This window comes from Grus americana, chromosome 19 (assembly GCF_028858705.1).
Source record: "Grus americana isolate bGruAme1 chromosome 19, bGruAme1.mat, whole genome shotgun sequence".
Lineage (NCBI taxonomy): Eukaryota > Metazoa > Chordata > Aves > Gruiformes > Gruidae > Grus > Grus americana.
In genome coordinates, this window is record NC_072870.1 from 8,595,067 (window position 1) to 8,616,499 (window position 21,433).

The 21,433-nt window shown below is 34.9% G+C and overlaps 3 protein-coding genes across 5 annotated transcripts in view; 2 read left to right on the forward strand and 1 right to left on the reverse strand.

Annotated features, from left to right (window-relative positions):
* LOC129214985 (transient receptor potential cation channel subfamily V member 3-like) overlaps nt 1-3,227 on the forward strand; it is a 34,780-nt gene extending 31,553 nt beyond the window's left edge. Inside the window, exons 17-18 of the mRNA XM_054847448.1 lie at nt 272-342; nt 1,238-3,227. Of these exons, the coding sequence (XP_054703423.1) occupies nt 272-342; nt 1,238-1,332 (166 nt within the window). The 3' untranslated portion in view covers nt 1,333-3,227. The remainder of the gene's footprint in view (nt 1-271; nt 343-1,237) is intronic.
* A 143-nt stretch (nt 3,228-3,370) lies between these two features.
* On the reverse strand, nt 3,371-13,513 carry LOC129214984 (aspartoacylase-like). Of its 3 annotated transcripts, none has more exons than XM_054847445.1 (7): nt 13,298-13,494; nt 11,401-11,663; nt 8,744-8,939; nt 7,458-7,551; nt 6,545-6,652; nt 5,524-5,633; nt 3,371-4,993 (listed from the first exon to the last, which is right to left on the reverse strand). In XM_054847445.1, exons 1-7 carry the CDS (start codon nt 13,355-13,357, stop codon nt 4,781-4,783), a joined length of 1,044 nt encoding a protein of 347 aa, XP_054703420.1. In that variant the 5' UTR covers nt 13,358-13,494; the 3' UTR covers nt 3,371-4,780. The 3 variants fall into 3 exon arrangements, with proteins under 3 accessions (XP_054703420.1, XP_054703422.1, XP_054703421.1); XM_054847447.1 differs by lacking the exon at nt 13,298-13,494 and adding an exon at nt 11,886-11,962; XM_054847446.1 differs by having other exon boundaries at nt 4,444-4,993; nt 8,744-8,936; nt 13,298-13,513.
* Nucleotides 13,514-15,526: 2,013 nt separating this feature from the next.
* On the forward strand, nt 15,527-20,986 carry SPATA22 (spermatogenesis associated 22). The gene is made up of 8 exons (XM_054847163.1): nt 15,527-15,569; nt 15,996-16,124; nt 16,842-16,896; nt 17,029-17,124; nt 18,172-18,526; nt 18,837-18,966; nt 19,832-19,929; nt 20,292-20,986. Exons 1-8 carry the CDS (start codon nt 15,527-15,529, stop codon nt 20,481-20,483), a joined length of 1,098 nt encoding a protein of 365 aa, XP_054703138.1. The 3' UTR covers nt 20,484-20,986.
* The last annotated feature ends 447 nt before the right edge of the window (nt 20,987-21,433 follow it).

The window sequence follows — 21,433 nt, forward strand, 5'->3', positions numbered from 1 at the left end:
GCTGTTCTATGAAAAATATTTAAATATTTAAGGTGAGTTTCAAGACTGTACCCATAATGTGAGAAATTATAAAGTAGCCTTAGTATTATTCTCATCTTCATATAGTACATAATGCTGCAAAAGACATTCAACCTGTTAGTACTAGTAAAACAGGTGTGGATGGTAAAGTATGACAATCCCAAGAAGGAATAAAGAAATAAAAGGGGAAGTGCAGCTGCGTAGCTGGGAGATCATGCATGCTAATAACACAACTTATATACAATATAAACAGGATTAATGAAGTGAAATGGACGGAGTGGAAAACACATGTTTCATTTATTAATGAAGACCCAGGACCAACAGGTACTGCAGAATTTTATGACACCATATTTGTGAAACTTTTTTTTCCTTAGAAATGCTTTGATATAGTTTTATACCGTTAAAAATATAAATTCTCATAATCCAGGTATTTAACCACACTTTACTGCTAGGGAAACTCATGGCTAATATGGCAGGGGTGTTAATTATTTTTGAAGATTTGGAGAGAAGGTTGGTTACAAACTCATTATTTACACCTTGGTGCCAAAACATGGTGCTTTTACCTTTTCTTTATTTTTCTCTCAGCTGTTATGCTTGATTTAAGTTTTACATTCTCTTATGGCATTTGAATGGTATAAGACCAGAGAACTTTCTAATAGACAGAAAATATTCTTTTTCAAAAGTTGTCATACTCTTAGTCCTTAAATAGTGAAATATAGCATTGCAAAATTTAGCAAGAAGTTGAACTGATTCTACCTGATGGTACTATAGTCTGCTGTTTATAACCCTAGAACATTCATGTTTGTTTTGCAATATATATTAGATGACAAACTGCCCCTCCTGAATGTTGACCAGGAAATTCAAGATACCCATCTGCTGACAGCGTAGGGAGTGTAATAGAGAAATGACCTAACTCTGAGGTGTCAAATGTCCTGGCAGCAGGCATCAGAGCTTACCATGGGGGCATACGAGGATCCAAGAGACTTGTTCTGGAGTTTCTTCTTGAGTCAATTAGCACTTATATTGCTTAGCAGAATGAGCTCAGTAATAATGAAAAGGGGCAGACAGAAAAATTTCTGTATAAGATATGGTAGTAAACTGACAACTTGTTTAAATAAATGCATGGTTATTTTAAACAAAAACTAGATGTGCAGAACTTTGATCTTGCATATACAGTTTCTACCATATCCTGTTTTGTTTATAATGCATTTTTTTGCAGATCCAAGCAGAGTTCAAGATAATTCAAGAACTAATAGCAAAACCACCCTGAATACATTTGAAGAAATGGATGATTTGCCTGAAACTTCTGTTTAGTTGTGTATTTGTATTTGATATGTGGTCATTCTAAAGGTTAAAAGTGTCAGCAGTGGATGCTGGAAGCTTTGTTGATATTTTGGACAGCTGTAACCAGCTGGAAGAGAAACTTTCAGCGACATGGTCTGATGACTTTCACCCATTTAATCAGGGCAGCTGAGCTAAAATAAAATGGACTATTTCACTGGTTCAGTTTTGAGCCTTTTGAAAACCATTGCTGTCCAAGTTTGTGTGACAGTACTCAAACTTGGCTCTAGACTTTTTACTGGATAAAAAAGGTCAAATGTGGGATATTTCTTCCTTTTGTGGAAAATTAGGATCATCGTGATCCCAGTCTGCTGTCTTTTGTTTTGGAATCTCTAACTCATGAGAAACATTTTGTACGCTGAAAAAAGTTAAGTTTTTATCGTGGAGAAAAGAAAGGCATTTCAGTTCTGAAGACTACTAAATGAAGTACGTTATTTTGAAATAACAATGTTCTGGATACATTTGATTGAAGCTTTTGTATTGCCTGTCAGTGTTTCTGGGGGCTTGATCCCACAAGTTGGAGAAAGCCTCGTCAGGTCTCATTAGCTTTGCCTGATCTGTTTTCCTGTGTGTAATCCCTAGGGTATGATGTGGTGTTTATGGCTTTTTATTTATTACTATGTATATATGCCTTCCCATAAAATAACAGGGCAGAAACATAATTCATGATGGAGAATATTTCTGAGTTTGTTCTGGTAACAAGGTCTTTATTTTCCTACTCAGCTTGTCCATGCTGTTGGAACTTGCTGCATAAAAAGAAAAGTTAACACATCAGTTCTTTGAGTTTAAAAGTAAATTAATTTCTATATTCAACCTCTTCAGGAAAAATAGAAATCAGTATTTTTTTCCAAAATTAACAAAATTAGTTAAATGCAATTGCAGACTTTTAAAGCTTTTTTTTATTATTATTCAGAGGACTCTGTGATGCATTTCTGTAGCACTTTTTATTTCACTGCCTGTGACAACCTAGTACTATGAATTATATTTTTAGTTTTCTATTTTATATCTGTATGTATAAAAAGCAGTATTTGTTCTATGTACTTTTAATTATGTGTCTTCAGCATCATGGCTTTTCATCAGATGTGTTCATTTGGTGCCTGTTTTAAAGGTGCTATTTAGGAAAGACTCAGGTGAATTCTGTTCCATGTTTGAATGATAATACGAATTGCATTGGATTCTTACAGCTAAGCCTGCTGTGGGCAAAATGATCCAAAAGACTTTCTTAACACAGAAGAGAGCGTGAGGGAACTCTCCAGCGGAAAGGATAGTGCAAAGCTGTTTGCAGGGATGGTGAATGTGGTTCTCGCTACCCAACCGGTCTTCTACAGATGCCGTATGCCATTTCCTAACACGTATGGCCTGGATGGATGGGATCAAACTGAAATCTTCAGTTCCATGTGAACAAGCCCCAGGAATCTGAGGGGAAGGATGTTTATGGGTACCAATAGACCAATGTAATATCTGGGCTTTGCTTGGCTGCCTTAGGAGGATTTGTGAGTATGAGAAGAATAATTCCTGCAGTCTTGGAATCTTTCATCTTTGCTAGTTAATTTTGCATTGAAACTGCCAAAAAAGAATATTGCCTTAGGACTATGCAGTTCTGTGTGGATTCTTTAGAGTGCCAGTTTTTGTACAAAAAAAAATATACCTCTTTGCATATACTCAGGAACCAGAAGAAACTGGCCTGTGCTGTACTCCCTGTTGCTATGGGTAGGTTTGTCACTGAAAGCAAGTTCAGGTATCTCTGCTGTACTGAGGTCACACTGTAGGTGTAGCCATAAAACAGGGAAGGCACAAAACAACCATAAGGAATGTGCTGTGCCAGTGTCCAGCTACAAAACTGTATGAAAAAACTTGAGAAAGAAGCTGGGGGGTTGTTTCTAGAAGTTCTTTGCTGAGAAAATACCCCCATTTGTGGCCACAGAGCCCTGCCAGATCACACATGCTGTCTGCTATCTCAAGGCTCTTATCAAGAACACTACGAGTAATGACTAGAACAGATAATTCTGTACTTTTTATACAATGTTTATTTAAATTAAAGAAATAAAACTTGTAATTCAATAAACATTGTCCTGTGTTTTCATTTTATTGCCATGGGAGTTACACAAAGCAAGGAAAAAAGGATTTTGGCTTAGTAGTAAATAAGGAAGACATCACTTTTCAAAAGATGTAATTTGGGGGTTCTCTAGACAATGAATCTTTCAGTAACTGGCTAATTATTGTATCCTTATGCAAAGTTCTTAATGTTTCCTCTGTCCCCAGTTATTGTCAACTATGTTAAAAACTTTAGAAAAGTAATTAAATCGCCATTTTGTTCTCTTTTTCAGCTACTATGACGAGCTTTCTTTCTATAAATACAGAACAAGTCAGTCTCAAAATTCTGAGAATTCTCCCCATGCGGAATTCTTCTTAATTTCCATTCTGAAATACTCAGGTATGATTTGTGCATCATTCTTCATCAAAACCTGAGTAATTACCTAATCTTGCCTTATTCATTGTAAACTTTTGAGGTACAACAGTTGATGAAAATTTTACTTGAAAAATGTTGTAAGCAGTAGGTGAATACACCTAGAAAGTTATAAAGCTATAAACTTGTCTCCATTGCAAAAGAAACTTTCTGCAAAAGTTTTTGTGGGATAAGCACATCTTTTTCCTGAATTTGAATATTGCTCCAGTATGTTTCCAACTACTAGATACTTTTGAAACTCAAATCAGAAACAGCTTGAATTAATGTTGTAATACTTTAAATTTAAAAGCTTTACATTTCATTTAAATGTATTTTTCTCAGAAATCATATGGTTTTAGCTTATTTCATATCTTCATAAGTATAAAAAGAAAACCAAAACAAACTCTAATGCTTCCACTTCAGCACAGTAGGGGTTAGTCACATATGCAGATAATAAGAAAGAATTTTAATATCCATGCCCTCATTCTGTTTCTCTCTCCCTAGCTTTTCCTTTGTCTCGTATTTTGTATGTTTATCTGAGGAATTAGTTTCAGGGATCACCCCATTTTAAAAGTGTTGGTTATTGGAAGTTTGGGGTTATAAAGTAGAAATGCTGTATTTTTTTTTATATAATATAGTTTTGTGAATGAGCATCTTTCTATATAATGCCAGATATAAGTTCTATAGCCACTAACCCATGTATGGTACATCATTTAATCATTTCATATAGTGTGAACTAACAAACTTCATAAAAATATTATTTATTCTTTGCATCTATAGTAATCTATTAAAAAAGTAAACAGTAGTCATCATTAGCATTATGACAGTATGCATCATCTTAAAAGTGCTCAGCAATGTTAAATTACAATTTAAAATTAGATTCTGCATTTATTTATTCCATGAATTACTACTGAATGGCAGTGGATTTCAGAGAGAAGAAATCCACTTTTTGTATGGAAAATCTGTGATAAGCTTTTAGGAAGTGTTCTGGTCTAAGACTGAGGATCTGATGTGTTTTGCAGTGAGTTTCACTTTTACTGTTTTTACAAAAGCTTGTTTCTTTTCATAATATGCAGCTTCGTTAATAAATGTTGGATAGACTGTACAGTCCCCTTTATATGCAATTACTTCTCCATCAAGAGTCAAAAATAGAGGATCACCGTTGTTCAGCGGCTGCCAGTCTTGATCCTTAGAGAAAGAAAATAAGTAGAATATATTTACTTTCAGGTTTTTGTATATTTCATGTGATTTCAGAGTTTATGCTCAATAATAGTATTCTCTGCAGTTTATGGCAAAAGCTTTAAAAAGAATTCCTTTTAATCTTCAGTACGTAATTTCAGTTTCTGGCCCTCGCTTTCAAGCTTGTATAGAATTCACTGGTAAAGGTGAACAAAAGGAAACTGCATATGCTCATAATTGATTAAAATGACCCTCATTTTAGAATTCAAAATCAGATTTCTATTTTAGAATAATAAGCTATTGTCTTTTTAGTTTTAGGTTCAAAAGTTATTTTAAATTCAATGATTCCCAAGTCAGTTACTGAAATACTGCATTACCTTAGTGATAGAACTTACCACAGGGAAGGCCTAAAGTATTCAATAAACCCATTGGCAATATTGTAATTTTACGTATTTACTATGAAAATATACTACAATGAAGTAGAAGCAACACAGGAATACTTACAAAATGTCATAAATGGAAACTACTTTAGAATTTACCTGCAGTTTAGGGTGAATAATAGCAATAACTTCATCATTCTTATTCCTGGGATAATCTACTTTCTCCATTATTTTAAAAACCTCAATTGTACATGGTGGAAATTCCTTTCCTAGAAAGAATAAATGTAATTTAATGTCAAAATGAACAACTGCCTGTTAAAAAGAACAATGCATTATTTATTATTTTTAGAATGGCTTAAATCATGAGGTTGTACCTCATCAAAAGTTTACACACTAGTGATTAGCTCATATATCATAAAAATGTCTAGCTCCAGACTTTTTTGTCCCCTGGAAGCTAAGTTGCAGAAAGATGGTCCAGTCATGTACCGTAGCATATGAAGCCCAGATCTAAATTTGGTGCTGAAATGTGACTTTTCATGGTATACTTAGAGATCTATCTTGTAGATGAAGAAATCAATGAACGGCCTGTGTTTGATAGTGCTGCACAACACAGAATGGTATTGGTGCTATTTCATCTTTACCATTCCAGCACAGTAATGGAGATTCTGACACGCACGACTATATTCTTTTCCTTCTACTTCCAAAAAAAGCCCACTGACAAAATGTCTTCTAAAAGAAATTGAAACATCTATTTTTGTCAGTATGTATTTTAGATAGTACACAGCTTTAACAATCTTAGAAAATTTATTAATTTTAATTTTAGAGAGCAATGCACAGAAGACATGTAAATTAAAACACTTCTTAGTATTAATTTATGTATGTTCTCCATGTACATACTACTATACAAACATTGTTAGCTAGTATTTCAGATTCTTAAAGCAACTGTAAGATTAAGAGCAAGTATACTTATTGAATCTTCAGAAAGAGGAAATATCCTTAAGGAGCTATACAGGCATTCTTCTGACACCACACTTAGGTGGTCTAGAGAACAAACACCACCCCTCACCCCCCATTTTACCTGTTGTAACTGCAAAAGGCCAACCTATTTTTTTTTTAAATATTGTCCTGAAATAGTCCACCGACATGACACGGAGCTATATTCTCTCAGTACTTACTCTACCTTCATTAAAAAGTTGCACAAAATCAAGGCCGTGTTTGACAATCTTCCTCATTTTGTCCACAGTATCAGCTCTAACAACACCTTGCGGCTGAGGACCCACCTCCACGCCTGTTTGCAGATGAGGGAGATTATTAATATAGTCATATCACATGCTTAGATTACAAGCAAAAATAGATGTCTGATTGGGTCTGTGTTTTATGTTCAAGAGGAATTGTTTTTTGTTTAAGAGGAATTTTAAAGTACAGAGTTATCTGATTTTCTAAGGCAAGCAGACAATGTAACTCACCAGTCAGGATCAGTTTAAAGAACCATATGGACATTTTTAAGTGTGCTACTAGAGTAAGAGAAAGGGTCACTATATATATTCATGTATCTTATTCTTTTCCTCTTCCTATCTTTCCATGCTGAATTTTAGAGAACTCATTGTTCAATATGAAAAGCAAACAAATTCCCCCCCCCCCACCCCGGTTACGGGTTTGATTCCAGTTTAAAAGTTTACCAGTTCCATGCAGAACATCGTTTCCCCCCTTCTTTTATCACATCGTCTCTTTTCCCCTTCTTGGCTCACAACCAACATTTCAGCCAAGGCTTATTTAGAGGAAGTAAACATTTCTTTTCTGAAGCTGTTATTTCTTCCTTATCCTCATATATTATAAATATTTTCTGCAAACAGTGGGTTAACTGAGTTTAAGAATTTCCATCTGGCTTCTGTATTTTGTAAGCCAAGTATAAATCAGAACTCTTCAGAAGAAGAGATAATCACATACATTTGATTCAGTAAATATATTGTCAAACAAATAGCTACTGCTGATCAGAACACTGTATAATGTAATGAAATGAATAGATCTGGAGACGGGCATAATTTCTAAATAATTTATAGTGGGTTAAAATAGTCTTTATTTTTCATATTTACCAACAGGATGTTTTGCTACAGATCGAGTTGTTGCATATTTCAAGTAAGGATGTTCAATCAGCAAAACAGGACAGCATTCCGGAGCCAAAGCATTCTGTGGAGATTGTTTAAAAATGTCTTTGTTATGCAAATATTTTTAAAATGTTGTGCCACAAAAGATTACTGATGCAGAAGTGATTTACACAATGTCTTCAATATGTTGCCTTTATTTTGTGGCCCTCAAAGAAGTAGGACATCTTTAGAAAACATACAAAGCTGTATTTGTTGGTCTCTTTTCCATTAACTCATGCCAGGCATGCTCCACTGAACTTTGCTGTCTCCTAATATAACTGAACACAGTTCTAGTCTTAAAATTGCTAACAGGAAGAAAAATCTAGTCATTGGCATTCCAAAACTTAGAATCAAAATACTGTAAAGCAGATTTCAAGTATTTTTTGTTAGACCTAAGATTCTCTTATGGGGACACAGATTGTGAATTAAGCCTTATTTTAACCTTTTTTTTGACATAGAAACCTATTTCAGGCCTCTTTCCTGTTGACTGCCTACTATTGCTCTTCATTTAGTCATAAGCTTTCTAGATGGTCACATATTTTATAAACATTTAAATGGGATACATGTAGTAAGAAAAAAAATCAAATGTTAAAATATACCTTGTTTCTAAGGAAAAAGAAAAAAAGTAAAAATCCGCGTTGTTGGCCTAACCTTGATTTCATCAGTCACTGTCTAGGTCACTAGTACTTCAACCAGATTATGCTTAAGCCAGCACTTTTGCAAACCTCACTCTACCAATACTTATCAGTTTCAGGAACAGCAGAATCAAACAGCTTCCAAAGACATATCACTATTCCTATAAATACTGATGAAGGGAACATTTGTCATTACCTAGTTCCATTATTTTTTCTGTGTCTTTATTTCATAAAATTAATGTTTAACTATTTAGCATGCATGAACCAAATTTATCCAAGTTCCTGACAGATCAGTGTGAAAGCAGATTAAATTACATTCATTTTCATAGATGTTATTCTAAGCATTCCTCTTTGCCCATCAGTCTAACACTCATTTTAATACATGAAGAATATGATAAGTTCAAATCTGAATTACCTGATATTATAATCAAATTAATAATTATATCTGATTAAAAATACCCATCTTACAAGTGATTAAATATTTTTAAACGGTTTTGCAGAATAAAAAGTAGTATATTTAAAGAAACTACAAAATAAGATACAGTAATACAACATTACAACTAATAATCTATTTTAATAGTTCATTTAAATTAGTTTTACCTTGATATAATGAAACATTTGAATTGTAAAGTCATCCCTGGAGTTTTCAAGAATAAGGGTACCACCCATGTTAGAAGTGGTGTTGTGAAGGTCAAAAATAAGGTCATACGCATCATCACTACCTTTTGGACCAAATATATGATTGATTTCCTGAGCCCTCCTCACTTCATATGGAATATCTTCCACCACTGTCCTGCTGTTAATATCAGTACAAAGAAATTAGTAAACTCATTCCATGGCTTTACAGTCAACAAAATATGTATACCCTTTTCTTTTTACTTTAATTCCGTAACTGACTGGAGTTGAAATCACCTATTTAATTACCAAATTGTTAAAACCTGATGAATTTGTGCTTCAAAAAAGCAAGTATGACTGTTAAACAAGTCTTACTATTGTGTATCTTGTGCAGAAGGGTAGTAAGAATTTTTAAATCTGATTTTAGCTGGAGACTATTTACTTCTTTCTTATGTCTTTACATCCCAAATTTTCCCCCTATGCAGAAGACTAACTCAAAATTTATCAACAATTTAAACAACTTCCAAGACTGGATCCACCTCCTACTGAAGACAGTTTTCAGATACCGGTCCATGCCCTTTTACCTTGGACATCAGTCACAAGCTCTCTTGTAACTTGCTTTATTTCTTGTCGTCTTATATTCTGATCAGACTTTTGCAGTCTCTTGTTTTAAGCCCTCCTGACCCTCAAAGTTCACAGAAGATTTTGTTACCTCAACTCCATTCCTCCACAGTTTTAATACTTGTAATCTCAGGTGCTATGTCTGTACTACACTTTGGAAAAAAATGGTGTCAGCCTAAGGAAAGGTCTGAGATCTGCTTCCCGTCTGTATAAGGGCTCTATAGGAAACTGATGTGTGACACAGACATCTATCTCACATATCAAAGGTGTACACAACTGCTGTAGGCTCAGGCTTGTTCGCATAGATGGCAAATCTGGTTTTGATGACAGGCTTGGGATACTACCCAAGTACAATATAGAAATAACATCTTTTGCACTAAACTCAGGTGTTTTTTCTCAATACAACTCAAGCTTGGTGATACTGTAATTTTGTAAGAACTACTGGTATTAAGAAGCATAAAGAAAGGTTTGTTAAATACTAACAAAATGCCTTACTAACTGCATGGATATTTAAGGAACAGAAGAGGCTCCTGAGGAAAATTACAGGATCACCACTGCTGGAGTCTAAGAAATGGTAAGACATAACCTATTAGGAATGTCTACCTGCAGTTGATCTACTGGTAGGATGAGAGATGGATTATCATTTTTATGTGAGCCACCAAAGCTCCTTTTTCTCTTTTTATGATTCTGTATATCACATAATCCACCTTTGCATTCTTTAATTCTGTCTTTGAAATTCAAGGGTTCTTCACGTAAGACTGTTAAATACTTCTTATTGAAGCCAATGGGACTTCTACCATTACTTTTAGTAGTATCAGGATTTCACTCTACTTTTTCTTATATTGTAAAATCATTTGTAATCTTGAAGAGTTTACACTAAAAGGGATCAGGTGAAGGTATTCCAAACTGTCAGTAGCGTTTAATAGGACTGTGCATCTTAATAGGATTTACTAAGGAATATTAGTTAAAAAACGAAGACAATCTGCAGATGTCTTAATTTTCTAATTTTTTTTAAGTGTTCTGTGTTCAAAGCAGCTGAAAACAAACCAACCCACTTTTTTTTTCCAGATGTGTGTCCAAAGTAAGCAATTAAAAGAATGGCCTCAACACTTATGTGTTCAAAAGTCTGTTTATATAATCACCAACAAAAAGTCTGTTTATATAATCACCAACAAAATTATAAGATGAAAAGCCAGATGAAAAGATGTGCAGGGTAAGAGTAACCATGCTTACAAAATATGTGATACATATTTTTCAGTGTTATTCACCTTTACCGTTAAAACCTTTCTGAAACATGATTACCTGTTTAGCACACAACTATACCAAGCATAAAAATATTTATACAGCAAAGTACTCCTCTGAAATAGATGTCCCAACAGCAGAGAAATAATATAAAATCCCATTAAAAATAGAAAATCAATTACTATTTTACAGTAACTATAGATTATATTTCTTCTAAAATAATGTGTTGGTTAACTTATTGAGACTTTTTGGCTATCACTTTTGCCATGGAATACATTCTTTCTAACTTAGCTAAGTTTTCCTCTTTTACTGTATATAACTGAAATTACACTTCCCCAATTCATATGCCATTCTTTCAGATACTCATATGTCTACCTTTAAATTGCCTTTATCTGCTATCTTCCTGCAAGTATAACTGCATTCAGAAGAACTCCAAAGCTGAGTTGCACAAGACAACGTGAGAAATAATGACTTTGCAGCTTGGAACACCAATACTTAAGTTTACACAAATATAGCTAATCTAATACTAATTTAAAATGCTGTGTTTAAGATTATGTGCTGGTTTAACACTCATTCTACTAGCAATAGTTTTAAAATGAATCTGTTAACACTCGTGCAATTTGTTCTTTTTGGGTTAAAGGTCAATAATTTCAGTTATGTGACTACACAGTTAAAACAGTAGTGGAACTTGTGTTAACATTTTCATCTAGAACAGAAGCTCCTTACAATTTTTTATAAAAACAGAAAAGTAAAACAACAGAAAGTACAACTATTCTTACCCAAGATTATCAGGGTCAAAAACACGGTTCAGATCACAGTCAATATATCTAGTACACTTCTTCACAGCTCTTGGGTTGGTAAGAAATGGTTTCACTTCCATTCCTGTTCTTTGAATCTCAGATCCATTCTCCTGCCAGTGCTTGACCAAAAATACCCCTGATAACTCATTCCCATGAGTTCCCCCGAAGATAGCAACCCGTCTTACCGGCGGTTTATCAACAACAGAAGAGGAAGTCATGCTTTTCAGCAGCTCTAAGAATTGCTGAAAGCAAAACAAAAAATAACGATAAAGTAAACCTTTTGTCTCTGGAAAAAAAAAAAATAATTCTTTTTACTCTTTTAAATAGGAAATTCTTTAAGCCTATTTAGGTCAGATGTGAATGAAAGTGAATTAAGATTTCTCTAACTTTTAGACTCCCGTTGTGAGGCAGGGAGTTGCCAACCTGACACTCCTCCCTCTCGAGGAGCCCTCCCCTTCACTTACCGTATTTAGTAGTATCTCCAAGTCTGTTAATGGTACTGTTACACAGTTCAAAAGTTAACTTCTCCAGGCAATCTCTAGTAATATATGATATATAGGTAAATCTTGTACTAATGACAGTGTGAAAATACTTCTTTAATGTAAACTTTAATAATGCACTTAAGTATCTCTGACATTTTTGCATTGCAAACTAGGTGTAACAAGTATGCTCATGTATATCTGAAGTTACATAAACATTACAGTATACAAGGGCAGAATGATGTAAAGTGAGCAAAAACAGTAAAATATGAATATCTTGGCTGTAGATCAACACATAATGCTGAAACATCAAGTACTTTCATCTAAAAAAACAAGAACAGCTGAGTTCCTCAAAGCATGTTGTTGCTTGTATGACCTTTTTTGTTTTATAGTATCTGAAGAACAGTGATTAGAAGGAACACTAGCTGAAATTAAAGTGTGGTTTATCCACGACTGACCTACCTAGCATTCCTGGCTCTAGTTCAATCTTGGGATCTGCTAACACAGACCTCTAACACATTGAAACAACTCTGTCAGTGATGACCCTTCTTACTTCTGCAATCTCTTATAAAAAGGGAAATATAGACCACAATGGGACAAATGTTGTGTTCTCCGCCCAAAATGTTAATCAACAACTTCTTCCATTTCCAAAAGCACTCAGGCTCCTGAAGGGAAACTTAAGCCAAAGAGCAGCCATAACTTCCATCATGAGGATCCAAACATCCAGAATAAAAGCTCTTAATAACAGGAATTAAGTTTTACTGCTGTAAATTACAGAAGTATTTGCAATTACACAATTTAAATATGAAATATGTTTTATACTCCAGTGACTGAGAGAATATTTGGCTAACGCCTGCGAGAGACTTTATAACCCAGGCTGATGGACTGTAGGTCTACGAAAAGAAAGTTAAACATTGGACTTATCGAGACAAGCTCTGCCAGGAATATATTTCCTACAAAAGTTGCTATATTTCAGCTTATGCACACAGGTTTGCTGAACCTTACAGCAAGTTAATACAGAGAGACTGTTTACTTAAACACTCAACTGTATTACTCCCGTACTTAGAAGCTGTCAGATATTTAATCATAGTAAGTAATTTATTAAACAAAGCAGTAAAGTTGTATTTTACAGCATTGGACAGTCTGTACTGTCCTTTGACCCCAGTCTCTTCAGCATGGTGCCAAAACAGCTATTTACACGCTGCCTGGAAAAATGACACTCTCTCTGAATCTCGGTTTGCTGAATTTAAACACCATAGCAGTCTGAAAAGTAAACAGCAAAATGTAAACATGCAGTGCCGATACGTATAGTTTGTCTTTTATTGCTGGTGGTACTGTAACGGTTATAATTCCCAGCAAAACGCTGAATGAAATACAGAGATTGTCTGTGCACTTACCTCATTTAACATGCAAGTTGGTCTCCTAAGAAGAGCTTTCCTAGGACAGATACAGCGCATTTCCAAACATGAGTTTAGGAACTAAAGCCATGGAGGCTTCTTTTATACCCTTAGAGCAACTTAACTTCCAGTTTTAACTCCTGGTCTCCCAGAACATTACAAGCATCCACGAATTTGTGGCATAAATACAGATGCTTGAAAAGCTTTCACTTTTCTGAATTAAACACCGGGACTGATCCCTTATTCCTCTGCTTTGCCAATACTTAGACTTTGAAAAATTATGCAGGATCGCATTTAGTTCATTAAGAATTCAGGTTGGTTTTATGTACTTCATGGAAGTATCTGGTAGTGCATCTGAAAGCTTAGGATGTGTGCCACAAGCTGAAAAACATATGCAATAAAACATAAATGCAATGAAGTCTAGCTATCGAAGCCACAAAGGTATATGTAAGAAGTGTAATGCGGCTCCCCAAGGCATTCCAAGGCTGAAGAAAAACGATTACAAAGAAAGGACAGGCTGCAGTCCTGCCGAGCGCTAAGATTTTACACAGGAACCAGTCAGAAGTTACACGGTTGAAAACAGCAGCGTGTAAAACACGGCATAGTGGCTGAAGAGAAAAACAGCGTGCAGAATGACTTTTATTTATACCCATGTTCGTGCCACACGCCTGCGGGGCCACAGCTCCCGCCCCACCTCGCGCACGAGCGCTTCCCAACGCGCTACCCTCGCTGCCGGGCGCCCCCTGACGGGCGGCTCCCCCAGCCCACTGCGCCTGCGCCAGGCGCTGCCGCCTCTGGCAGCAGGGTGGGGCCAGCCCCTTCCCGCTCTTTTTGCACGCACCCAGGCGCGAGAGCGTGGGCGTTGCGTCCGTTATTTTTGGCGGGCTTCAGCTCAGCCCTCTCCTTCAGGCGCCAGCAAGGACCTGAGGCTCCTTCAGTCTGTGACTGGCGCTGCTGCGGTGTGAAGTACTGCAGAGGTTTATTCTGGTATCTTCCCCCCCCTTTTTTTTCTCTGTAGCTTTAGCTCTGGGTTTTGGTTTGCTCATCCTTAAGAGAGGACAGAAAGCAAAACAATACAGTCTAAAATACTATGCAACATCAAAACTGGCTTCATAAACTGAAATGTCAAGTTTACAGGGTTTTATTTTACAAGTACGTCACTTACTGATGGCCATTAGGCTTCATAGTACTAGCAATACAGTTTAAATTGTGTAACAGCAGCATGCTAGAAGCTGCTGTAATGTTGTTGTGCATGTAATTGATATATCTCACAGAAATAAAGAGGAAATTGATCTATTAGTCCAGCTGTGGTAGGTACTTGTGCTTAATTCTTATCCACATGTTTAATAGCTGCATGCAGTCAACTGTCAAATGAAAATAAATGTAGCGGTAATGTCTTATGTTATTTGTACACACAAGTAAGTGGTATTATTCATATACCACTGAAAGCAATATGCATCAGTAACTAACTGATAGAAGAGCAACTAATGCTACACAATGGTCTGTGTTGTATCCTCAATGTATACAGTAATGTATAGGCATTTACTATAGAAGTAGATCAATCAGAAAACAAATACAGGAAGCTACCTGTACCTAATATGCTAATATATACTTTTTCTGTTCATAATATTTGGCTGGTAATAATGTTAGTTTGATATGTAGGCTATTTTCTGTATGAGGAAATTGGCTAAAGGTTTTAGATCTGTACCATAAAGTACAGAAAAGAAGTTTATTTTTTGAAGCATGACACTATTTTTCACAGAATAGTTAAATCAGGGTTTTTTATTCAAAGCCATGTACCTTGTAATCACACTTTGCAGCAATGTACAAGTACGCATTTTCTATTAGTACTCTATTTTCAGGAATTAAAACCCTTGTATTTGAAGAATGCATATGTGCTTTTAAATTCAGAAGTGAATTTAGTGTTTTTAAACCACTTTAAAAAAATAGATAGTATAACTTCAAGAATGTAATCATTTGGTCCCTTAATCCACAAAGAGCAATTGCATGTTACTTGTGTGCTCATGGATCTTTGAAATTTACCACAACTGTGTGTACATGTTAGCTCGTGTCAGTGACTATACAGAGAGTTAAGAGAAACTGCCATAAAATCACATAAAATTTGGATGTGTTTACAACATGAATTAGTTTACTTTGTCTGCTTATCTAACTTCAGTACAGCAAATTTGGAGTAATCAATACCGTTGCCTATTAAAATACAGCAAAGAAATGAAAAGGAGTCTAGCTGACACTTCAACTCGCAGCACAGCAGGTACCATCCATTATTTGTGCTTTACACTTCATGTCTCATTATGGTCTTTTATTTTCTCTATATATGTATATATACACACACATACACATGCAGTATTCATACAGGATATACAGTATTCAGTCCTAGACCCCCATTTTCCGAGTGGACTTGTATGGGTTGTCTGTTTTATTGCAGCACAGGGCAAGAGATTGAATGGAGTCAGGTGACTGGTCACTAAGGGGAATGTTTCATTCATGGGATTATTTGCAGGAGAGAGAGCTGAGAATATAAATTATGTCAGGAAATGGCTGGTCTGTTACATGTTTATGAAATGTAATTCCTATGGGTGCTGTAAAATAACTGCTAAGTAATTTTATTTACATATTTTCAGTGTAGATTGTGTATCCTTTTGCTATTGGTATAGCATTATTTGAATTTTAATTTTAGGTTGTCTGCCTGTGCCTCTCTTCAATCAGAAAAAAAGAAATAGACAGCCCCTCACTTCAAATCCACTCAAAAATGAGCCAGGTACCAGTTCTGGAACCTGTACTTACAGCTTCTCTCCCACATCATTTGGTAAATAAGATATTTTTTAATGGCTCTAATTCCAAAAAAATCTTAACTTTATGATTGTTTGTTATTAAATTAGACATTATCAAGAACTATATGCATTCTTTATGTTTTGGGGTTTTTTTAAGTTCATTATGTAAAAAATGTCCTCCAGGAAATTTCTTTCTCCTCTATACAATTGAGCTTTTTATACTTTGTGCCTAGAGGGAGTTTGACTCTTTGTGTGTTAGAGAATGAAGTAGCACTGGCATTTAAATAGAGTGTCTTGAAACTATGACCTTTTGTTTTCAGTTGATTTCAATCAACATTCAAGTCCTGTGTTACAAGAAGAAACATTTATAAGATGTCTTTCTTGTAATTCAGAAGAGAACTTCTGTTCTTCAAATTGTGCTTGGAAAGAATGATGCAGAATTCTGCCTTTAGTACTTCCTTTGTTTTACTTATAATAAAGTGAAAAAGTTTACTTAAAGTAAAAGTCTCTTTGCTAGTAAGTCTAATGTCTGTAACTTAACCATTGTCTAGAGGAGCAACTTACTTGTTACAAGTTGCCTTATAATTACAGATATCAAAGAATCACATTCCCTTTTTTTCCCCCTCTCCTTCCTGTATGAGATTATTTGTGGAACATTAAGCAGATAAAGAGTAGGAGCCCTAAGCAGACCTATTACCTTTCAACCTTTGCAGTTTGTATCCATATTCAATCCTTTGTCTTTTGAGAATTAGGCTGGGGAACTGCAAACCTAGAAGTGGCTGAACTACAGAAAGCAGCAAACAATGGGTATGTAAAAGCAGTTTATTTGTTGCTTATTGGTTTTTATTTGGGTACCACTTGTTTCACAAACTATGATCCATGTGTCTGTCTTACAATAAAGCTACTATGTCACTGATACTTTAAATTTATCTTTGAAAGCCAAACAGAACATCAGATGGCTCCTTCCCTTATGAAACCACCAAATGCATCAAAGGCTAATTTAGCAAATGTTGGGAAAAGCTTGTATGCCTGCAGGTTGGTGTGATGTCTTTAATTTTTATTATCCTTCCTTAACCAAAACTATTCTCATGTGAAAATATATCTTACATTTTTCCATATTCTTGTAGCAGAGAGACCCTTTTAATTCTCAGATCATCACTGTAGTCCTCAATAATTCCATTGTGCTTATGAGCCAAAATACTGAAATGAAGTATCTTTCCAGTGTACCTAATGAGGACTATTAATTAGATGTAATATCTAGCCTTATTATCAGGCCTAAAATTCAGTCTTATCATAAAAGTTGATTGAATTTTGCTGGTCTTAGATGTAATTTTTTGAGATTCCCCTTTACTTGAAGTTTTACCCACTTTCAAACCAAATTTCTCAATATACTCAAGTGAGTTTCTATCAGTGTACACTAGGGCAATTTTATATTAAAACTGAATATAATTGTGAACTCTGTGCTTTTATAAACCAAGGAAAAGCCTAGAGATTCAGATGCCTAGAGCTGGCAGGAAAACTTCCAGCAATGTTACAATTGTCCTTTTTCTCTCTTCCCTTCCTCCTATTCTTTCCAATGGCAAAAGAAAGGGAATGTTTCACACAAGTGCCTTCATAGGCAAAATGGAATGAAGGTGGAAGGAATTTCTGGGATGCCTTTATAAAATGAAGGGTGTTAGAAATAATAAGGTCAGCACTAGAGTTTGTTGTAAAATGACTTCTTTGGTGACAATGGTAGAAGAATTCAGAAATATCACTGTCAGAAGAAACTTTGCTTATTTTATTTTAGACTTAGGAAAAGGTGTGAATCTTAGGTCAGGAAGGATCCCTTATACCACACAGGACAATAATTAAGCAAGCTTTTAAGGCCTATTGAATTCAGCTGCATTTAAGCACAGCTGTGATCACTGCTCTGTATATGGATAAATTTAAGTGCATACTGAAGTGTTTTGAGTCTGAATATTTAACAGATGTGTTTAAAGCTAAACCAACAACACATAGATTGCTTTTATATACTTTAATTACATATGTGAGTATTCAGAATAGATGTGATACTGAACTATGTCTTACATTGTACTGCAGGGCAGAAGAGAAGGCTCCCAGTACTAAAGTTTGGAACAGAAATGAGTATGCTCCTTTAACTAACACAACAGATTCAAGATCTGATAGTGGAGTTATTCGAAAGTTTGAGAGCCTTTCAAATAGTTTGAAAACTGTTCAGCCACAAAAAACCCCTGGTAGCCATAATTCATCTCAGCATATCAAAACAACAGAAACCACCCAAACATACACGTCTAAAGGACAATGGCCAGTGAAACCTAACACTATTTCAAGAAGTCTGCAGGATCATAGTCTGGCATATAAATTTAACCACAATATTCAGCAAAATAAAATGAATGAAAAACAATTTGATTGTGTTCCAGAGGACAAAAGTCAGGTAAACTTATGGAGAGAGTTAATAGGAAGATACAGTAAAGAAAAAGTGAGGAAAGATGAGGCTTTCATCAGTCCTATCTGCCTTAGTAAACCCTTAAGTTTCTGAAAATTTAGAAATGAGATTTTCATACTATAATAACCTACAATCCTCAGCAGAGTCATATAAATTGGCAGGGAATTGTTCATATAGTCTGAAGAAATACTCTAATTTTAATGTAAATATTGGATATTTAACATAATATATGTCTATATGCCTTTTAAAATTGTGTGAGTGTGTATCTCTAACTTGAGTTTTCATCTTCATCTGAAAGGAAGTTTCATCATCTCAATTAAAAATTAAAGAAAAAAAGAATTCTTTGCGAATCATATCTGCAGTCATTGAAAGTATGAGGCACTGGAGTCAATATGCTTATAAAACTGCGCTATTATTTGAAGTTTTAGGTAAGCATGGTAGATTGTGCATAACTGATAATAATGGTAAGAGAATAGCCAAGAGAAAATGTTATTAACTGTAGGAACAATAGCTGAAATACTTAAAACCACAAAATACTGGCATGAGCCCCATCTGAGTTTCCTGCTGGGAGATATTCAGCTATCAAAGGTTACTAGAATAGGTACAAAATTAATAATAGAGTCATCCTCCAAGATTTAAGCTCTTTATATCCTGTTTCTTTCCTTGTTTTTAGAATGTGTTACAATAAATTTCCCTATTTAATAGGAACCTTCTGGAGAGAGGTACAGTTTTACGGTAATTTTTAATACAATTCATCTAGGAATGAATTCAAGTCTGGAGTACTTTTAAACATAGATGACTTTTAGTGTGTTTCGCTTTCCATTTTAATTGACATTATCTGAGAAATGAACATGACAAAAGAGTGAAATGACTAAACTTTAAATCAAGATGAATAAGAATATACAATGTAATGGCATCTCAGAAAACTATTCTTTTGACAAGATTGCAAATATTTAAAGTTGATTTGAATATGAAGATCAATAAAACTTAGAGAATTGTGCTCTGCTTAACAAGGGAATAACCTCTTTACAGTGACAGTTATGAAAACCACATTTGGTCACTCAGTTTAGAGAGACATCATATACAGTTGTGCTATTCAAAGACAATGTAAAGCCCATAACTTTATTGGAACTTCCTGTGCTGTCAGCACAAGTTCTCACAGAAAGCTGATGCTGACTTCATGTGACTTAGTGCTTTTGTGTAGTAAATGTTGTCCTGGTATCTTTGTGTATTGTACTTAGTACTGCTCTGATGTTTATTTACATCATGATTTATTTTTGCTAAATGGTATAGGCACACTTGATTCTGCAGTCACACCTGGAGCATATGGGGCAAAGAATTTTCTTTTGAGAGATGGAAAGGAGAGTCTGCCTTGTGTATTTTATGAAATTGTAAGTATTCTGTGTCTGTACATGACACAGACATCACTAGCTATAATCCCTTTTATGAAGCTAATAATATGTTGTTCTGATAAAACAGAAAATTACTATGTAAAAGGAAAACTGTATGCTTATACCATATTGTTCCCAAAGTGGTCTAGAGCAATAATCCAGACACTGTTTAGGCATCCTCAGAATTCTAGTTCAGCAAAGAAGGTGGGACTTTCAGTTCAACTTCTAAGTAATTGATAATAGCAAAAAAGCTGATGTAAATTCCTTCTGCGTTTGACGTACTCTTCAGAAACCAGACATTTTGAAAGCTTTTATGTTAGGTGATATAATTTTTTTATTTGTTTATTATGCTTTTGATGAAGGACCGTGATCTTCCAAGACTAATTAGAGGTCGAGTGCACAGGTGCATGGGAAACTATGATGCAAAAAGGAACATTTTCAAGTGCGTCTCTGTAAGACCAGCAACTATTCAAGAACAAAACACTTTCCAAGAATTTGTTAAAATTGCAGATCTTGATATGACAGCATATGTAAAAACAATTAATGAAATTTAAAAGTTAAAATGGTTGTCCAAAACCCATTTTCACTAATCATTACCCATAAAAGCTGGACATCATAAAGCACTTACAAAACTAATACTGAAAATCTGATTAAATAATTGAAAATATCACTATGCTCTGTTAGCCAGCAAATGTTAGTAACAATGTTTTGTTTCCACTGTTACTTTTCATAGTTTATCTTTCCCAGTTAAATGTGCAATAACAGGGATTTGTTACCTAGTAGATTAGACTTTACTGGAGAAATTCTGAATTAAAATGTTTAAGTTGTGCAGTAGCGGAAGTGTCTTAGAAGACCATCAGTACTAGTTCAGATTGCCATTGCTTTTCATTATCTTCAATTTTTAGAAATTCCTTCAATACCTACTTCAAAATGTTGACTATATATTACTTTTGAGGAGTATTTGGTCAAAGTTTAATAGTGAACAAACATCAACAAAGTTCTCTTTGGCTCTGCATATTGCATTAAAACTCCTCTTTGGTAGAAAGAAAGAAGGTAGTCTTTATTCCACTTCAGTTCCAACTAATGGGTTCCCTTTTGTTTGCTGGATTACAAGAACACGTGTAAAAGCTTTTCTAGAAATAAACATAATAGACATTACAGAAAAATTTCACAGGATGCAGCTGTGTATATTAGGTATTCATATTGTTCCCATTGATATGTTATCTGATTCATGTTTTTTTAAAAAATAAATAATCAGTATGACACCTGTATAAAACAGCTACCCTGAAGCTGTAGGAAGATTGCTCAAGGACACAGAGGAAGTTGGAGAGAAATAATTATTTGAACACAGAACTTCCTTGCCTTTGCCATTGAAACATCTTTCATGAGGGATGGACCATGTACATGTTTATGTGTCTTTGCCTTCAAACATCAACTTTCATAGATTATTCCTGCTGTTTCTATTTCCTTTTCCCGTTAGCTAGTTTCCCTACTTCAGTAGCTT

Excerpts from the sequence above, each read along its gene's own strand:
- LOC129214984 (XM_054847445.1), bottom strand. The coding sequence starts at position 13,357 with ATGCGCTGTATCTGTCCTAGGAAAGCTCTTCTTAGGAGACCAACTTGC. Across the intron at positions 7,552-8,743 it reads AAATGTTTCATTATATCAAG|AATGCTTTGGCTCCGGAATG; the intron begins GTAAAACTAATT and ends CAATCTCCACAG. Across the intron at positions 5,634-6,544 it reads TGTGCAACTTTTTAATGAAG|GAAAGGAATTTCCACCATGT; the intron begins GTAGAGTAAGTA and ends TATTCTTTCTAG.
- SPATA22 (XM_054847163.1), top strand. The coding sequence starts at position 15,527 with ATGAAAAGGAGTCTAGCTGACACTTCAACTCGCAGCACAGCAG. Across the intron at positions 18,527-18,836 it reads TTCCAGAGGACAAAAGTCAG|GAAGTTTCATCATCTCAATT; the intron begins GTAAACTTATGG and ends TTCATCTGAAAG. Across the intron at positions 19,930-20,291 it reads CTTGTGTATTTTATGAAATT|GACCGTGATCTTCCAAGACT; the intron begins GTAAGTATTCTG and ends CTTTTGATGAAG.